The following is a 17,328-nucleotide window of genomic DNA, read 5'->3' on the forward strand; positions in this document are numbered from 1 at the left end:
TACAGCTGATAAAGTGAGACAAAGGGATGGATTAGGATCTGGCTTGCTACAGCGTTTTGCTCAAGTCTATTCCAGGTAGGCTTTAAGGGAGCATGCATCGCTAGAGCCTCTGAGTGCCTCCCAGTAGTGCCTTAAGAGATGCTACCAACATCTGCTACATGTGAGTCATCCTCCTTTTCCTCATTACCCAGAGCTAGAAGAGTACGTGCTTTTTGAAAAGAAATATGCAGCTTTATATCCTATCTAGCATGTGCCTGGGGCCCTAAAATGCTTAGAAGTCTGCTTAAATAAATACTAAAACTCTTCACATCGTTATGCTACTTTAGAGTGGGTAGCAAAGTTGGTTATCCCTGTGGGATGCTGGGTGGAAAGCCATAGCACAGAAACCTTGAAAATTCATCATACTCGTATGCAGAGTTAAAACCAGACCCCAAGACTCGTAGTGCCTTGGTGTTGCTTGATAGGGATGAGCTGGGAAAGCCCATTTGGCAATGTGTGGGTTATACAGGGCTTTGGTGGTTCACCAAAACGTCGGTGGGACATGTCTTGCTTTCTGTGAGCCCAGATATAAAAATACGATACTGGGATCGCTTCCCAGGTTTCCAGCCTTCCCTTCTCCTTCACCAGACATGTTATTGGGGTGGCTGCTGCACTGATTTATACAGTCTAGCTTTATTTGTGGGATGGAACCATTTTCCATACTGACACTAGTTTCTCTTGCTCCAACCTGCAAATGAAGTCAGGGCTGGCAAGGCACTAAGCCTAGCCCCCATCAGAAAATGCTGTCAGAAAGTGCTTGCTTTATTTGGTCTTGTTCTAAGCAAAGCCAATAGTTTACCACATCTTTGAATGTGCTATTAATTTATCAAGCAGATCCATGAGATGGCTGAAATTTTTCAGGGTAGCTGAAGGAAGCTCAGCATCTTATAAATTTGTCAGTTCGGAGCTCTCACTGTGAGTGATGTTTCTAAAATGCTAACGTCATCTCTAATTTCTCAAAATTACACATAATATATGTTGTGGTTGTTCACTTCTCTAACAGTTTAGGAAAACACTTTACAATTAACTCTGGATGATAAGATTTAATAGCAGCTTTCACACATTTTTATCCTACTCATCTGTTTTGGGTTGTAAATGCAATATTGTCTTTTGATTTCTTTAGTGGTTGGACAGCTGTCTGGATAGTAGTTGAGGGTTTCAAATATACTGGAGTCATGCAATGAAATTTCCTTGGGTTAGTAGCAGAGATAATTTTCCATTGCAGGGCATTATTTCTCATTTAATCCATAGATATGTTTACATTATCAATTAAAAAGTAACTTTACGTCTCAGCTAAGGTTCAAACTTTCATTGCCTACCTGACACATACACCATAGGCATAATTTACAAAGTCATAAGAGGAGATCTGCTTAGATAACAGACTGTTAGGACAGGCTACCATTTCTACAATGATTTCCTCTGAAATCTTATTAATTTTTTGAACTTCTGTGTGCTTCCATTTATTTATCTGTAAAAAACCCCTATGATTATTCTGTACCAGATATGAGAGCCTTACTTAACTGAGGTTTGCAAAACACTTTGCAATCTCAGTACAAGAGCATGCAGTCTAAAGGCAGGGTATGCACGTTTTTCCTTACTTCACTGGACATCTTAAATGCAAGATGCCTCTCCATGGACAACAGGCACAAGATTGAGGCTGTTGAAAGCATGTACCTCAACTAGTTCGTTTTCTTTCTGAGAGCATGGCTCCAAGCTGAAAGTAAACAAGAGTTTTCTAAACCAAATGGATGCTCCAAGGGTGGAAGAGGTCATATGCAGGCTGGGACTCTGTTTCTGTCACCATTAAAAAGTCACTTGGTTGCTTTGCACCTCTTTTTTCTACCTTTTCCATCTGTGATACCTATGACCTTACAGAACAGTTGGTTGAGGTCCTTCAAAAAGAAATGGGCTTTCTGGACAGGTTGTCTCCCTTTTGCTGCTCCAAGAAGAATCCATGCAAAAAGAAAAACAAATAAACCCAAACAACCCATCCTGTGTTAGCACTACTGCTTGGGAGAAGAGCAACTTTTCTCCTCTGAGCTTGGAAACACCTTTCCTGTAAGTTCGTGGCAATACATGTTATATCTCAGGAAGGCAACAGGAATGTTATGAGGCTGTAAAAATTCTCTTATTCTGAACAACATCGCAGGCTATCCAGGCACAAATACCCCCACACCTGAAGGAAAAAGGGGATTCTTGTGTTCCCTGATTTCTCGATCATAAATGATTTGAATGAGGGCCAGGTTGAGGTAATCTGGGCCACTTAGAGATCCACTGGGGACCAGCAGTAGCTCTGACGCTCTGCAGTGATCATGGCAGTGAACCCTCTTCCCGTTGTAAGGGGGGAACAAGAGGTGCAGAGGGCTTTTGCTATACTTTTAAGAGTGGCAGCAAGGAGAGTGGGAGCAAGAGAGAGGACAGGGTCCCTTGGCCGTGGGCTGCCTGCAGTACTGGTTTCAAAAGGGTCTCTCTTTCCCTTCCTTTGTCCTTCCCACCAGGGAGGGGTAGCCTGAATGACGTTTTCCAGATTTTTCTTTTACTTAACTTGGTGGAAAAGGCACAATCTCCTATTCTACACTCATCATGGTACTTGTGCTGAGGAGGCTCATGTTGTACTCTGATTTATCCCTGTTTACTTGTCAGGATGAACACCTGGAAATAATAAGCCTTTAACTTCCCGAGTCCCATGAAGAGTCTGGGAACTTTCACCCTTCCCACAAAACAGGAACAAAATCTGACCCACCCCACCTTGTGATTGACATTGTCATTATTATTATTTTTTTCTATATGGCATGGCAAGCACTTCTGGCTCTAGTGTTAAACGTTGTAGCTCATGCATCTTTGAGAAAAAATGATAGGATCAGTCATCGTGGGACTGGCCTATAGATATTAAGATGTTGGTTTGAAAATTCATATTCCCCAAGAGGACCATTCCTTAATGGGCTTAATAACAAATGAGGTCTGAAAATGGTATTCAGACAGTGTACTGTCTTCTACATCAGCTCTTAAAAAAAAAAACACATGATTTTTAGAAGTCATTGTAAAATGACTCTCTTTCACCTCCTCCACCATATTACTCTAATGTCTCCTAGGAAATACAATATCAGCTTTGCACTGCTGCTTCTGCTCAGACACAGTGATGCAGGTGCCCTGATTTGCCACCTCTGAGGGCAACAGTAAAACATCTTGCATGTCGGTGGGTGCAGGATCTTTAGAAGGTCCATATAGGAAAGGAAAAACTGAAAATTTGTCTCGAAAGCTTTGGTCTGGCAGTGGGACCCCCCCAGCCCTTACCGCTTTCCTGGGATCATAGCTTTGACTCCACCTCTGGTTCACTGCTGTCCCTGCTAATTTTCCTCTGTCTGTTTAAAGAGGATGCACTGATACAGATTATTGCTGCATTACAGTCCAAATGAGAGGGAAATCACTGACCTCTATGCATGAGAACGAATCCCTTAGGTGATACAGCTGCTTTGTAGCAGTGGCTATCTTGAAGCACTCCGGTGGCATATGCATTGCCCTGAGAGAGACAGGGCACTACTGAGTGAAAAGCAGCTCCTCCTCTTCTGAGTGCTGCAGATCTCAGCAGGCACAAATTAGGATGCCTTGGACAGCCCCGCTCTCTGTTTACACCAGCTGCATGTGAGGAGAATACATTAAGGGCGATTTCTTGAGCAGGATGCAACGGGCTGCCTCTCACCCTGACAGACAGGAGGAGGGAGAGCAGCAACATATTTAGCTTACAACAGTATGGATTTCCTCACTTGTTATTGAACCCACCCTCCCTCCTGGGGAGCAGTGGCCTCTCCTGGGTTTGGTCTAACTGACAGCTCAGCTGGCATAAACCAAAGTGATCATGTCTGACACAACCTTAGCGATAAGACCCTGGTAGCACAAAGGCATAAGCAACTGAATCTCCTCAAATTTTAATTTTTTCCAGGTCAGAACCTGCCAGGCATCATTTGTGCCTCTTTTACTTGCCTCATTTCTTTTACTTATGGCCAGGACAGGTCAGATATGGTGCATATGCAGGGCAGACCTCTGGGACCCATCTGTCCCTCTGGTTTGATGGTTCCTGGGAGCTGTGGTCCAGCAGCAGGCAACGAAGCAGATTCTAGTTTGTGCTATATGACGGTTGCACCAAGCAGAATCCAAGCATAGGCTAGTAAATCATGTTTCAAGGTGACCAAAATAGAACTTTTGGGTCCCCCGAGGATCTGTGTCTATTGGTTTTAATGAATGGTCTAAAAGGGGATCACAGGCAGCAAAAGTGACTGTGGCATAAAATGATTAGGAGCAATAAAAGCTGAAGGAGAAATGACAAAAATCAAGAGGGACCTAATAAAGCTGGATAAATGGGCAATGCATCAGCAAATGAAACGCAGCGTTGCAAGAAAATTTATGCCAGAAAGAATGATGTTATCTCTTTTTATGCGTTCTTGAGTTCTGCATTTTTCTCTGAAAAGACCTGGGCTCTTGACAGACAGCTTAAAGAGAGCTGCTACTCAGATCCTAGATGTGACGACCAACGCAGTATAAGAGATGGCAGGTCATGCTATCTACCTAGGCAAGAAAGAGATGAGTGGTCGGAAGGGAAAAGGGAAACATCGGAGACTGCAGTGTTTGCCCATGGTCACTCATAAAACCAAATGTAGAGCACAGGGCTTGAGAATGTCATGCCTACGGCCACACTCTGAACCACATGGATAAATCCCCAGAGGCCAGGCCATTAACTGAGAGAGAAGCACCTCCAGAGGGCCACAGCATCATACAGATGGCCAAGGCAGGGGCAATGAATCACTCTTTGTCCAGCTCTGTTACTTAGGGAGAGAGCTTAGATGAGTTGCTTAGGCCATATGCTCAATTTTTAAGTGGCTGGAATTAGTAAAATGACTTACGCCCTCTGTTATTTCCTTCCTCTGAACCATTTATTTTCAGACACAGCTGAGACTAGGGGATTGTTCCTGGATGGTTAAGTCCTTTTGTTTTTTCCTGAGAACTGGCAGCTGTGGAAAAGTATGTCATCAGAGGAACAAACTGAAATGAATAGTGCACTCAGACTGGCCTTGGAGCACAGGGGGACTGGGGGCACTGGTGGGGGCATATAGAATCTTGTCCTGGCCCTCTGACATTTCTGCCCTTACATCAGGGCAATGGGTAGAATGTGGGTCCCACGCAGGACTGGGGCTGTCACTTTGAGGTGTTTGCTTGTGTGACAAAGCCCAGTCCCTCCACCGTGGCAGGCTGAGCTCCCTGGCTGTAAACCACTAGCAGGTTTTATGTAGTGCTGCAAATGTCCATGCACACTGCCAGGCCTGGCCCTGGGGAGCCCCAGGGCAGAAGACTGAGGACCGGCGTGATCAGCATGTTTGTTTCACTGCCAGACAGTGGCACCATACGTTTCCTTTGGGCTTAGAGTCTTCTCCCCTCTTCTACTTTGGGCCAGGCCTGCTGAGCCCTGATACGTCCATGAATGGATCCTTTTTATATCTCATCAGTAAAAGCAGAGCATTCTTCAGTTTTGTTTGTGGGAGGGTGATAGATTCAAGTGTTGGTTGTTTGCATAGAGATTTCACAGTCTGCAAAAACACTGTCACCTGTTCCATAAAATAAAATTAAAAAAAAGCCATGCTGCCAAATGCTTGCTAAACACCAGCTGGTAAGTGTCACAGCATCAAGCTGTCCAACTGTTGACTGTGCTCACAAGCTGAGGCAAACCCAAGGCGAATCAGCTAGCCTAACGGCGACATGCAGTTTAAGAAGGTGGTTCAGAGCCCATTCTGCCTACAGACTCCACTGTGGTGCGAGTCCAAGCACCTAACAAAAGTGCTTTTGGTCTTTCCCCACTGGGTGACACACATCCCGGGAAGCTGGTCTGAGCTGCTGTGTGACCTCTCTTGCAGAGGCCAGTTCTGGGCACTTCTGTGGAGTAAAAACTGACCTTGGACAAAAGCAACTTGTCCTGGGAAAACCCTCAGCAAACACAGTAGGTATCTTCAAGTTGAAGGCAACACAATACTGGACTGCATTTCTACCCCTCTTCCTAAATGATACCTAAACCCTTCCCTAAACCATTGGTGTATCAGGACATGAAGAACTATCCAGAGGCGTTTTGTTATTGTAGACTGCATCTAAAGGGAGAGACAGCAATGGTCTGAAAATACCAAACTGTTGCTCTACAGAGGGACAGAGTCGTCTACGTGCATTGCAGGCTTGTATGGCAGCAAGGGATACTTGGCTTATACTTCCCAGGGAAGGCTTTCAACACTGAATATATTGATGCAGTGGAAGATTGCCTAGAAAGGTTACAGAGCCTTAACAGTCAGGGGTTTTGAGAATAAACAAGCATCTGCTTAAAATATATAAAATGGGTGATTAATTCAGACAGGGAAGTGGTGGAATAGATGTCCTCTGTGTCTTCCTTCGTGGTCACATATTCTGTCATTCCTGTTGCATCAGGAGGTGAGGAGGCTCTCAGAAGTCTCTCAACAGCAGTCTTACATGCTCCACACCACTTCCTTGATCAGGGTGGTTGCAAGTATTTGTCTAGTGTTATAAAATCAACATGGCACAGGAGGATAAGTGGTATGGGATGAATGAAAGAATCATTATCACATATTTTTCTGTGCTGTTTCTGCAATGGTGTAAAGCAGTTTCACGTTCAGGGGATAAGCAGCACAAGTTTTCATCATATAAGCAAATGTTTGAGAAGTTTCAAAAAATGTTTGAAAACTTTTTTCCTTGCTGTCTACCTGGCTTTACAGGGGTGCATGACTTTGTACGAGTCTCTGTGGAAACAAGGCTCTTGTCTTACATTGGTACAGCCAAAGACTAGGCAGAGACAGCAGTGTTTTGGGCACATCTGCAACAGAACCTGAGCACAGTATGCACATGGTAAAAGTGTGGTAATTGAGTGGTTATGCCTGCACATCTATTTTCTGGGCAATTTTGAGATGGATAGAGCCTTTAGCTAGGAAGAAACCTGCAAACGCCATTGCGGACTGTTCTGCTTTCAGAAGCCTTTCGCTACCTTCCATGAAATTTGTGTTAGTGTAATTTGCCCAGCTCTTGCCATTTACACATGCAAATGAGATAAGATCCAGGCTCAAAACTTTGATTGCATGGATGGATGCTGCATGGATATTGCATGTTACAGTCCGTCATGTCCCTGAAGGCATGACAGGGCTGTATAACTGGTTTCCAAGCTTTTCAATGCCCCAGCTGTAATGTTTAAAAAAAAGTCAGCCAAGACTTTCTTTTGATTTCAGCGTGGTTGGAATAGAAAAATAACTAGTTGGGTGGGCTCCACATGGGCTGATTCACGGGTGAAGATAATGTCCCAGTGAACGCCGAGCAGACAATCTACTCTAACCTTCAAACTGAAGGCTTGTCTCCTTGACATGATGCTGATGAACCACTTTTTCTTGATGCTCAAGGCATGTGACAATAAAGCCACAGATAAGCACTAACTGCTCGGTGCACAGCAGTCAATAAATTGCCATCAGACTTTCCCTTCTGTTTAACTTTTATTAAAAGAGGTGCTAAGGTACTGTACTGTATGCAGTACATCATATTTATTACCAAAATTAACAAATATACAAAACTTATACATGTAATTTTCTTACATCCATTTATTGGTCTATAATACTGCATTTGTTCAAGTAGGTTATCTACAGTATGTAAACATCCCTTGGATTGACCTCACACAGATTAGGAAAGCCCATCTAACCCATGTAGTTACCAAATATAGCTTTTTCTTTTTTTAAAATTTATTTGGCTTTCATTGGTAGAATCTAATCTTCACATTTGGCACATGGAAGAGACATCTACAGTGCAAAAGAGGCAGATTTTCTGGTTTTGTTCTGAGCAGTTTAGCGGAGTCATGGTTTTAAAGAACCGAGAATAAATTTACACAAACTTGATAGGAGATGGATTAGTGTTAACACCAATGACTCATAGATCAGCCATTAAACTAGAGCAGAAATTCAAAGCCTCTTCCCCAGCCCTTTTGGCCAGGTGGAAAAAAACCTCAGCTTTGTTTCTAAAGGATTAAAAAAGGACTCTGTTAGCAACAGAAAGAGGAGGTTTAGTTTACAAAGAGCCCTCTGAGATTCCAGTTTCAATTTTCTGCTTTGTGGGATTTTTTTTTTCCTCTTGTTAGCAAGCAATTTTGTTTTCCTTTTTAATAGGGGAAAAATAACTGTTGGGGAACCGCTTTTCTGTGCTGGCAATTTCTCAGTGAGTTGAAGATTACAGTTGGAGTTTACAGATCTTTGAACCCAGACGTATAGAGCTCAGTAAGCTGCCATGTACGAGGGAGAGAGAAAGGGAGAGAGAGAAAGAGAGTAATGTCATTATATTCCAGGAGTGGAGCTTTCCAATTTTGCTGTAAAAACCAGGGAAAAACTTTCTTCCTTCTGCTTCTCATTGTTTCAAAAATGTGACTTAATTTAACTGAGTAAAGCTGATCCAGAGAGACCTTCATTCGCACGCTTCTTCCCATTCTCATCCAAGCACCGTATTGCTATTTTTTAGGAGGTCTCACCCATGTCCATGGAAGCATCTGATGAGAATGGACCTAACAGGACACTGTTTCGCATGGAAACCCCTCTGCCGTTCCTCGTCCGTTACCACAGAGCCCCGCTGCTGTCTGTGGCACCGTACATCTCGGCCAGCTTTTTGAAGCGCGGCCCCCAGTCCGTCAGGTAGTCGTAGCTCTGGTCTGAGTCTGTTGTCACCGACTGTAGGGAGCTGAGTGACTCCGCCACCGAGCCGTTCCCTTCAAACATGTACGTCTGGAGGGAGTCGAAGGGAGGTGCCCACAGGTCCATGTCAGCTTCGTACAACTTGGCGAGCACGTAGTTGTGGACGTTGTTGTCCATGACGCACGCCTGAGGCACGTATCGGGAGAGGCTCTCTATTTCAGGGAGCATGTCCTGACGGTTTTTCACCACCAGCTGGGCTTCCCGTGGGTTCCACATGGCGGCGATATCGAAGGCCTCCGTGTCCTCCTCCCCACCACCCTCGTCATCGTACCTGACGATGTTCTCATGGATGTTCTCCTCCTCGTCCATGATGTATGGCTGCTTCCGCTGGCGCCGCATGGAGAGGATGAGGAGCACCAGCACTGCGGGAGGCAACCGAGATATGGGGCTGTCAGCAAGGGGGTAGGTCTTGCAAGAACTTCAGACTCTCTGCTGTTCTATTTTACCCTCGGTGAGCCCAGCCAGTCCCTGGATTTAAAGAGCTGTGGTGTTTGCAGGTGGAGGGCTGTAGAAATCCCCTACCCTCCAGTCAAAATTAGTAGCTTGAGGTTCTGCTAATCTGTCCCTTTTCTCACCTTAATTCTTAACTCTTGGTGACACTTAGGACATGTAGATACGGCAGTGCTTGCAATGCTTTTGCTACTTTTAAGCTAGCCAGATCAGGTCTCAGTAACAGTTTACCTGCAGTAGCTCACAGCTCCATAGAGGTATTTTTTTCTCGCTGTGTAGCTGGGTTTTGCAGCCTGTTTTGGGGACACCTCTTGGCCTGGGCGCTGCACATGACATAGATGGATGGTGCCGAGGCACCGTGGTGATATGTCTGCCTACATGGAAACACACAGAGCTAGCCCTTTAATCTGCTCCAAAGCATTCTTGTGTTTATCTGCCTTGGGCTGGGTAGACCTACTCTCAGTTGCCCTGCGCTAAGGGGATGCAGATGCTCCTTACCATGGGGAGAAGTGGTCTACAGGCACCAGAGGCCTTTACTACTGAAAATGTGCCATCACCTGGTGACTGTATTTCCAGGGGTAGAACTCAGCAAATGTTTTGAATGCTGAAATTTAGGACTGATGTATCTAGGGTCCTTTGCAGGGCCAGAATTGAGGCACTTCTAAAGAATTTTTCTTGTATTCTATTCCACTGCTCCTCAAACTGGTTCCTCTGAAATTTCAGCAAATATGTGTTTGGAACTAATATCTCATGACTCGAGAGGGTGAATGAAGGCACTGAGGTTCTTTTGATACCAAGAGCTAATAGGGGACAAAGAAGGCCTGGTCAAGGAAAGGATGGAATTTATTTGTAGAGACAGAACATATGCAAGATGCTCACTCCCCTTAACAGCAGCACAGGCGCCATTTAAATCTAATGTCTCAAGGAAAAAGGATGGAGATGGGGATATCTCCTGCCAAAAGACAAGAGGTAGAACTGGACTTAGCACTCCTGGTTCCTGTGAGAGCATGTGATCAGAAACTGCTGAGGATGCGAATGTAACCTGTCCCCAGCCACAGCTCTCAGTACTTCCTCCTGGCACACCCCTTCCAGGAAAGCAGGGCCCTGCCAGCCACCCCAGCACTTGGGAGACCTGGCAGAAATATCTGTAGGACATATTTTTCCCCCATTCCTACACCCCAGGGTCCGAAGCCATATGCAGCTGATTGGTCCTTGATTTAGCCCTTTTAAGTATGTGTGTGTCTACATATAATATATACAATGCATAGAAGCGCGTGTGTTTTTGTGTCCTTCAACTTCAGTGGATCAGCAACCCCCTGGCCAGAACTGAAGAGTTTGTCCACTCCCAAGAAGAAGCCAAGAGTTTACCTAGCAGGACAAAGATGCAGGCGAGGATCGCGATGAGTGCCCCTCTGCTCAGGCTGACAGGGAGGACGTAAGCCTCCGCGTTGCAGGACATCACCATGCCGTCATCGTCGCAGCTGCACACGTGCACGGTCAGCGTGCCCGTGCTGCTCAGCACGGGGCGGCCGTTGTCGCTAATCAGGATGGGGAGGTAAAAGGTGTTCTGCTCATGTTGTCTGAAGCCAGAGCGCCTTGTCAAAATCCACGCTGTATTGTCTAGGGGTAGAAAATAAATGGAGAGAAGAGCTTATATGCAGAGAAAATATATTCATCAGAGAAGGAAGGTTAAAAAAAATCAATCCTAGGCCCACATCCATTTGCCTTCTCTCTTTTTTTCCTTTGTTTTTCATCAGCTTGTCATTAATCAAAATTTTGCCTCTGCCTCCCCTATTCCAGTATCTTCTCAGGCCATAGCTCCAACATGCAAGGCATACACACCTTACGAGTTGCCTTTACCCCTTCTGACATAAAGTGCCCCAAGCAAACTCACAGCCTTCAGATTTAGCTAAAAGAGCTTTCAGAAGGCAAGACAGAAACAAACAGTTAAAGGCAATTTGTAGTCCCTGTTTGTTCATGCTCAGCAGCTTTTCTAGATCTCACTCTTAAGTGCTGCCACCATTTTGGAGATGCTCGTGTATAACCCTTGTGGACATGTTAAGGTTCTCTTTATGTTTTTTGATACATGGTATGGCCATCTGCTTGAGGCAACAAGGAGACAAAGGAAAAAAAAACAGCTTGCTGTCCTAGAAAATTTGCAACTAAACATTTTTCAGTGAAATACATGCAATTTCATTGTCACTTTTGCCATTGAAAAAAGTTGGAATGCTTCATGTCATTTGTCAGAATTTGATTTGACTATTCTGCTTCGTTTAGCGTGGCTGTCTGCTTTTTATAAGAACTTGAATCAAAATGAATCAAAATGATGCTGCTGAAACAAAGCAGTAAGACAGTGACCTAACAGCCAGTTGCTGTTGGTCATTTCAAGGGAAATTCCTACCTTTGGGGCTTTTTCCTCCATATTCAGCATGTTTTTTAAAATGTCAGAATTTCCCAGTGGCATTTGAATTCCTGTCTACCCTCTCCCTCAAATTCCTCAGACTGTGCACCAAATCTCCTAATCAGAAAGAAACTGGATTCAGGAATTTGTTCTTCTGAGTTTGCATCTCAGGAATGCCAAGGCAAAATCTCTGGAGATCATTGATGATTTTGTCGGTGCTGATTTTCAAGCTTTTTGGCCTCAGAGACTTTTGGAAAGTGCAAGACTGAATGTCTCCAATGTGATCTGGGCCTCCAGGGAGTCTAAAGAACCTGCAGGAAAACTGGCCCTTGTTACAAACATGCCTGCAAATCTTGGGCCAGCGAAGATAAATGGGGAACACAGGCACTTTTCCTCTTTGGCAGACCTACAAGCCCTGACCCTGTGCAGTGATGCTGTGGGATTTCTGGGACCTGAGCTTCATGCAGTTTCTTTCACTAGTTAGTTTTGTTTCCCGTTGATTCAAGAGAGGTCGCAGTCTGGCCATCTGCATCTCCAGGTTGTGAAGAGTGTACATTTGCTGCGCTTGGAAATGCAGGATGCCAATCAGCTGTTCCCAGGTGGATTGCCACAATGGAGCTGCTGCCTGGAAATGGCAAGAAACCTTCTGATCGCCAGCAGACTGTGAAAAAACCCAAAATATCAACAAGGCGTTGTTCTGTTTCCTTCTTATTTCCCTGTCAATTCACTGCTAAACTTTAAATCTAGGGTGATTTTCTTCAGTGCAGAGACTCGGGTTGCACGCAGGTAAATCAGCTGTATTTTCTGCTGTAGTCTGAACATCAGAAATTATTTGATGGCTTTTAGGAGTGAAATCACGAATGTTATGTACAGCAAGCGATGGAATATATGCAAACTCAAGCTAGACTTGCTAGGCTTGCCTGCTAGACTTAAATTATGCTCCAAGTTCCATGCTTGCTGCAAATCTTACGGCATCAGACAGTACTGGTGCACATAAGTATTGAGATGTCGGGCTCCACAATCCATGAGATTAGTTTGAATTTGTGACATGTTTTTAAAAGGAATCTCAGCGTGTTTTATTTCTTGCATGTCAATGACATTTCGAGATTTTACTCTGAAAGCATAAAATTCTGAAGTGTGTGTGCATGTCTGTATGTGAATATATAGTGAAACTGTAGTGTCTCGTTAAATCACATGATCCCAAGGGCTGGAGCTTTGAGGAAAAAAGCACCAGGTGCCAGATGAAATCCCAAGTTGCTTAAAACTGATCACGTGTCAGTGTTTACTGATTTCACCACCCTTTGATATGCCATGCAGCTCTGAGATGTCCAGATGTCCAGATGACCCACACAGCGGGTGTGGACAGACATAGATAATTTTCAGGAATGCGTCCCAAAACCCAGCAGAGAGCAGCGCCCCGCGGCTCCTACGGCTCCTGGGCAAGAGGTGTGCTGCGGCTGGCAGCCCTCGCCTCCTGCAAACCTCCCCCTCCTCTCTCCTGGGGCACACACAAGCGCTTTCTCTCCCTCAGGCTGTTTATGTGCCCTCTAGTATGTGCTCCCAAGCTATTAATACCACATCATTTAATCACTGGGCCTGCTTTAGCAAGAGGAAAAGCAGCCCAAAGGGCAGAAAATGGTAAAGTGCCTGCATTTATGCGGTGTCAATGGAAATGTCTGAGTCATCTTAGCAGTGTAGTAATTTGGTTGCATTTCTCTGTTTCCTGGATGAAAGACTCGCTCTCTTTAAACTCACTTGCAATAGAAGTCACCAATTCTATTCAGGTGACAGCAAACCTTCATTTTATGTAAAATTGCTCTTTGTGAGGGAAAAAGACTTCATTATTCTGAGCTGGTCATATTTTGCCTGTAAAAGAAGTCACAGGCAGTGAGCCTGACTGAAGCTGTGCAAAATCAGCTAGTGAGAGATCTCAAGTGTTTTTAACCATAATTCTTTTTTCAGGCCAAAAGCAAGTTTCATATAATAAAATATTGAAAGATATATATGTGTATATATACATATAGTTTTACTGTGATGTGCTGACCATATCACTCAGGTCTTAAATGTTCTTGGTGATAAAATTCTCTTGGTGACTCTTGGCATTACATGTCCGGCCTTTTGTTTTGTTTTTGCTTTGTACTAGGCAAGCGTCCAAATCATCCCTAAAGGATTGTTCTACCTGTTACTCTGCAACTGCAATACGTCGGTGCCAAAGCTTGTTGTGTGACTCATCAAAAGCCAATGTGATTTGACGTGCTACTGCAGTGCGCAGGACATGCTGAAATGTGATGCAGCATGGCAGAAACCAGAATACACAATTTTCTTCCAAATTTGATATCTGCTAAGGCCCAGCCATCAAGGGAAGAGGGCTTGCGAGGACATGAAAGCCCTATTATACTAAAAAAAAAAAAAGAAAGCATGATAAGAACGGACAATACTTTTGTATCATAGCTTCCAACACGGTGTCTTCGGCTCGCAGAAGGCTGGATGGCAGCATTTAGCTATACCGCTGAGCAGAGATACTGAAGATTGCACCGTGGTGGGGCCCAAGCCTGTGTGATCAGTACGAGGTGAAAGCTGTAATTCCTGTGGGCATGCAGGCTGGTGGTTGTGAGCATCTCTTTCCTGCAGTTTTCTGCCCCACTGGAAGTGATGTGCGTCCATGGAGGGGTCAGGGGAATTAACCACTGTGTAGGTCCAAGCCCTGAGATCAGCGCTAACCCTTGCTCTTCTCACAAGAAAGGCTTGGCTTCTTTCTGCGTCTGTACAAGAACTGGGGGTGATTAAGCCCCGAACTTCCATTAGTTTTTAGAAACTAATTGTAATAATTATAAAAAGTTAGGAAAAATATAAAGAAATATTTCACCAGGAGTGGGAAAAAGAGCACAAGAAAGCAGGCATTACAGACACCCCTGGCTTGAGGAAGGGGTCACATTTTTTCTTGGGGATTTTCAGCTTGCTGCTTTTGCGCTCTGCCAAAGGGTGAGGTAGATAGACCACAGTTCTAGGGAAGGAAGAAATAGCTAAAAATTTTCCTAGGACAAAGACGGCGGGCAGCAGTTCAGGGTCAACAGAAGATCAGCTCAGAGTTTAATCTGCAAATGCAGTAAGCTTATTTCGTTGGTCATCCCGTTTTTAGAGTGAGCCTCTTTTGCCAACTTTTTCCCAGCATAATCTCACCTGGATTTAGAAGCGGGGGAAGATGGCTTGCCAATGCCCTACTTCAGTAGCCAATGAGATGGGAGACCCCAGCCCAATTCCCTGCTTCATCACATATATCCTGTATGGCCTTGGTAAGTCCTTTAGGCCCAGATCTTTGCAGATACTTTCATGTCTATCTCCCACTGATTTTACTGAACTCAAAGGGAACCAGGCATGTAAGTAGCTTAGTTTCTCCTTGCCCCAGATCCCCGTCTATAAAGTGGAGAACAATAGGATTTCTCTGTCTGCCAGAGATATGTGGGGAATGAATAGACTGAAGAAGTTCTCAGAGACTAAAATGACAAGGGCCAAAGAAATATGTAAAACAGCTCATCAGAATGCAAACTGTGATCTATCTGTTGCTCAGTAATTTATACTGAGGTTTATACAAGGTTTTAATTGTTGCCAGGAAGGCTGCACATCTTGCAGTTTCTCTTACTGCTTTATTGGACAACCAAGTAATCAGCACAAATTGCTAATCTTAATAGACCCTTCCCACAGCCTGGGAAGCGTTGCTGTCTCATGTTTACGTGCACAGGCTGTGACTGGCAAGGTGAGTTCTGTTTCTTGTCTTACCACCCTGTGACATACAGTATTAGTTACCCTCTCGGTGACGAAGTCGCATAATTTATATAGTCCTTAGTGGTCCCTAGATGAAAATATATATATATATATATAAATTATTGTTGCTGTAATGACTACCACACACCAAATTGCTGAGGCAGTAAATTAACCCTTAATGTGTGTATTTCAAATAGTCAGTGGTTTGATACTTAACATTTTTATTTCAAATTTGTCACCAATAGTACCCTAAGCTTCTTGTGATATATATGTCTGGAAAACTGGTATTTTACAGAGAGTGGGACGCACAGCCATTCAGTCACTGCTGTCACTATAAATTATCGCAAGTATGGCCTTAGACGGAAAAAGTGCATCTGATGCTGGGAATTTTGTGAGTTTCTTTTTTTAGAACAATGCCTTGAGGATGAAATGAGCCTAGTTTGCCAAATGTTTTAGCGATAGTTGTGTTTTATTTGTTCTCTTTATTTTGGCATTATATATTAAAAAAATAAAAACAGAGGGAGACAATGAGAGAGAGAGGGGTATAAAAATGCAAGAAATTGTGTGGAGAGGCATCAGAGACACTCCAGAAAAAAACGCTTTGGGGATGAAAAAGCAATAGCCTACTGTGGAGGAGGACTCCAGGCTCTGCAAGTAGCACCTTTTAAGGCATGTTTGGTTAGTGAAGGCAAGAGCTTCTTTATTCACCTCTATGTTGCTCTTTCATGTATGTGCCCGCAGAGACACAGATGGGGGTTTATGGCAATAAGCGTGACAAGTGGGCACATGTGGGAGCAGGGGTAGGCACTCCGCTTGGAGACTAGCCACGGATACTGCAGGTATTCTCCCCATTTATTCTGGAATTGTTTCCTGATTTGTGGTACTTTACACACTAAACTCCTTCTGAAATCCAGCTCCTTCATAGTAACTTTCGAAGCTCTGCATCAGGTCACCGAAGGTCATCCCTCTTTCCCGCTGGAGGCTGGTGTGGACCTGACCTTGGCTGTTGTCTGCCCACGGAGATCCTCTATCAGCAGGTGTGATGTGAAGGCCTGCCACAGAGGGGCTTTTCTGTGGGCTCCAAAACCACCAAAGCTTCCCCGAAGGAAGCAAATTCCACTGGGTAGGATACTGAAATGCCAGCACTTTGCCATGAGTCTTCCCACTGGTGTTTCAGTTTCTACTTAGCACATCTTACACAGACTTTTAGCTGTACACCAAGTTACGCCCTAAGGCTCTGCACCTCCTCCCTCCCTCCCTTTCCCAGGGAAACAAGGATGTGCAAAGAGGAAGAAAAAAAGCGCTTGGGGGAAAAGATTGGAACAGTACAAGAACCCTCCCTTTCTGTGCCTGGGAGAAAACATGAAGAGTACAATAAAAGAGCAATGTAATTCCCTTCAGATTTGTCTCCTAGTTCCCGTTGCTATCCTACCTTTAAGCATCTCCTTTTGAACGAATGCAATTTCCACTCTGGTAATCCGAGATGCCTGCAGCCTGACCACGAGACCTGAATTTGCACAAAATACTGGCACATTTCCTCGAAGACGAAAAAGGGGCCTATTGCTAGAGAATATTTATAGGGAAGAAAATATCATATAACCTTCAAGTGTATTAAGTAATATGTCATTTTATCACTGCCTTTAAGGAGCAGGTGTCACTTGGTATTATTTGAAATGGCAGTCTTATCACACACTGTAAGTCGCAGCCTCTCAAGTCCAACTCAGGCATTAGAAATTAGAGTAGCTAACTGTCTGTGTCCACTCTGATTACCTTGATTGTCCCTTAGAGTAAAGTTGGGGTTGTTGGCTGCCTCCGGAGCCAGGCTGTAGTAGAAGTGCTGTCCCTCCTGTGGGTCATCCCTGTCGATGGCGCTCACTGTCTGGATCAGCTACAGAATGCAAGAACAAAGCA

At 44.4% G+C, this 17,328-nt stretch overlaps 1 protein-coding gene across 2 annotated transcripts in view; it reads right to left on the reverse strand.

Moving 5' to 3' along the window:
* Positions 1 to 7,582: 7,582 nt before the first annotated feature.
* The window catches only part of CDH20 (cadherin 20), a 119,290-nt gene continuing 109,544 nt past the window's right edge, over positions 7,583 to 17,328 (reverse strand). For both annotated transcript variants that reach the window (XM_063326081.1, XM_063326082.1), the window contains exons 10-12: positions 17,188 to 17,305; positions 10,623 to 10,874; positions 7,583 to 9,166 (exon numbers count right to left, since the gene is read on the reverse strand). In XM_063326081.1, coding sequence (XP_063182151.1) covers positions 8,667 to 9,166; positions 10,623 to 10,874; positions 17,188 to 17,305 — 870 coding nt within the window. In that variant the 3' untranslated portion in view covers positions 7,583 to 8,666. The remainder of the gene's footprint in view (positions 9,167 to 10,622; positions 10,875 to 17,187; positions 17,306 to 17,328) is intronic.

This window comes from Chroicocephalus ridibundus, chromosome 2 (assembly GCF_963924245.1).
Source record: "Chroicocephalus ridibundus chromosome 2, bChrRid1.1, whole genome shotgun sequence".
Lineage (NCBI taxonomy): Eukaryota > Metazoa > Chordata > Aves > Charadriiformes > Laridae > Chroicocephalus > Chroicocephalus ridibundus.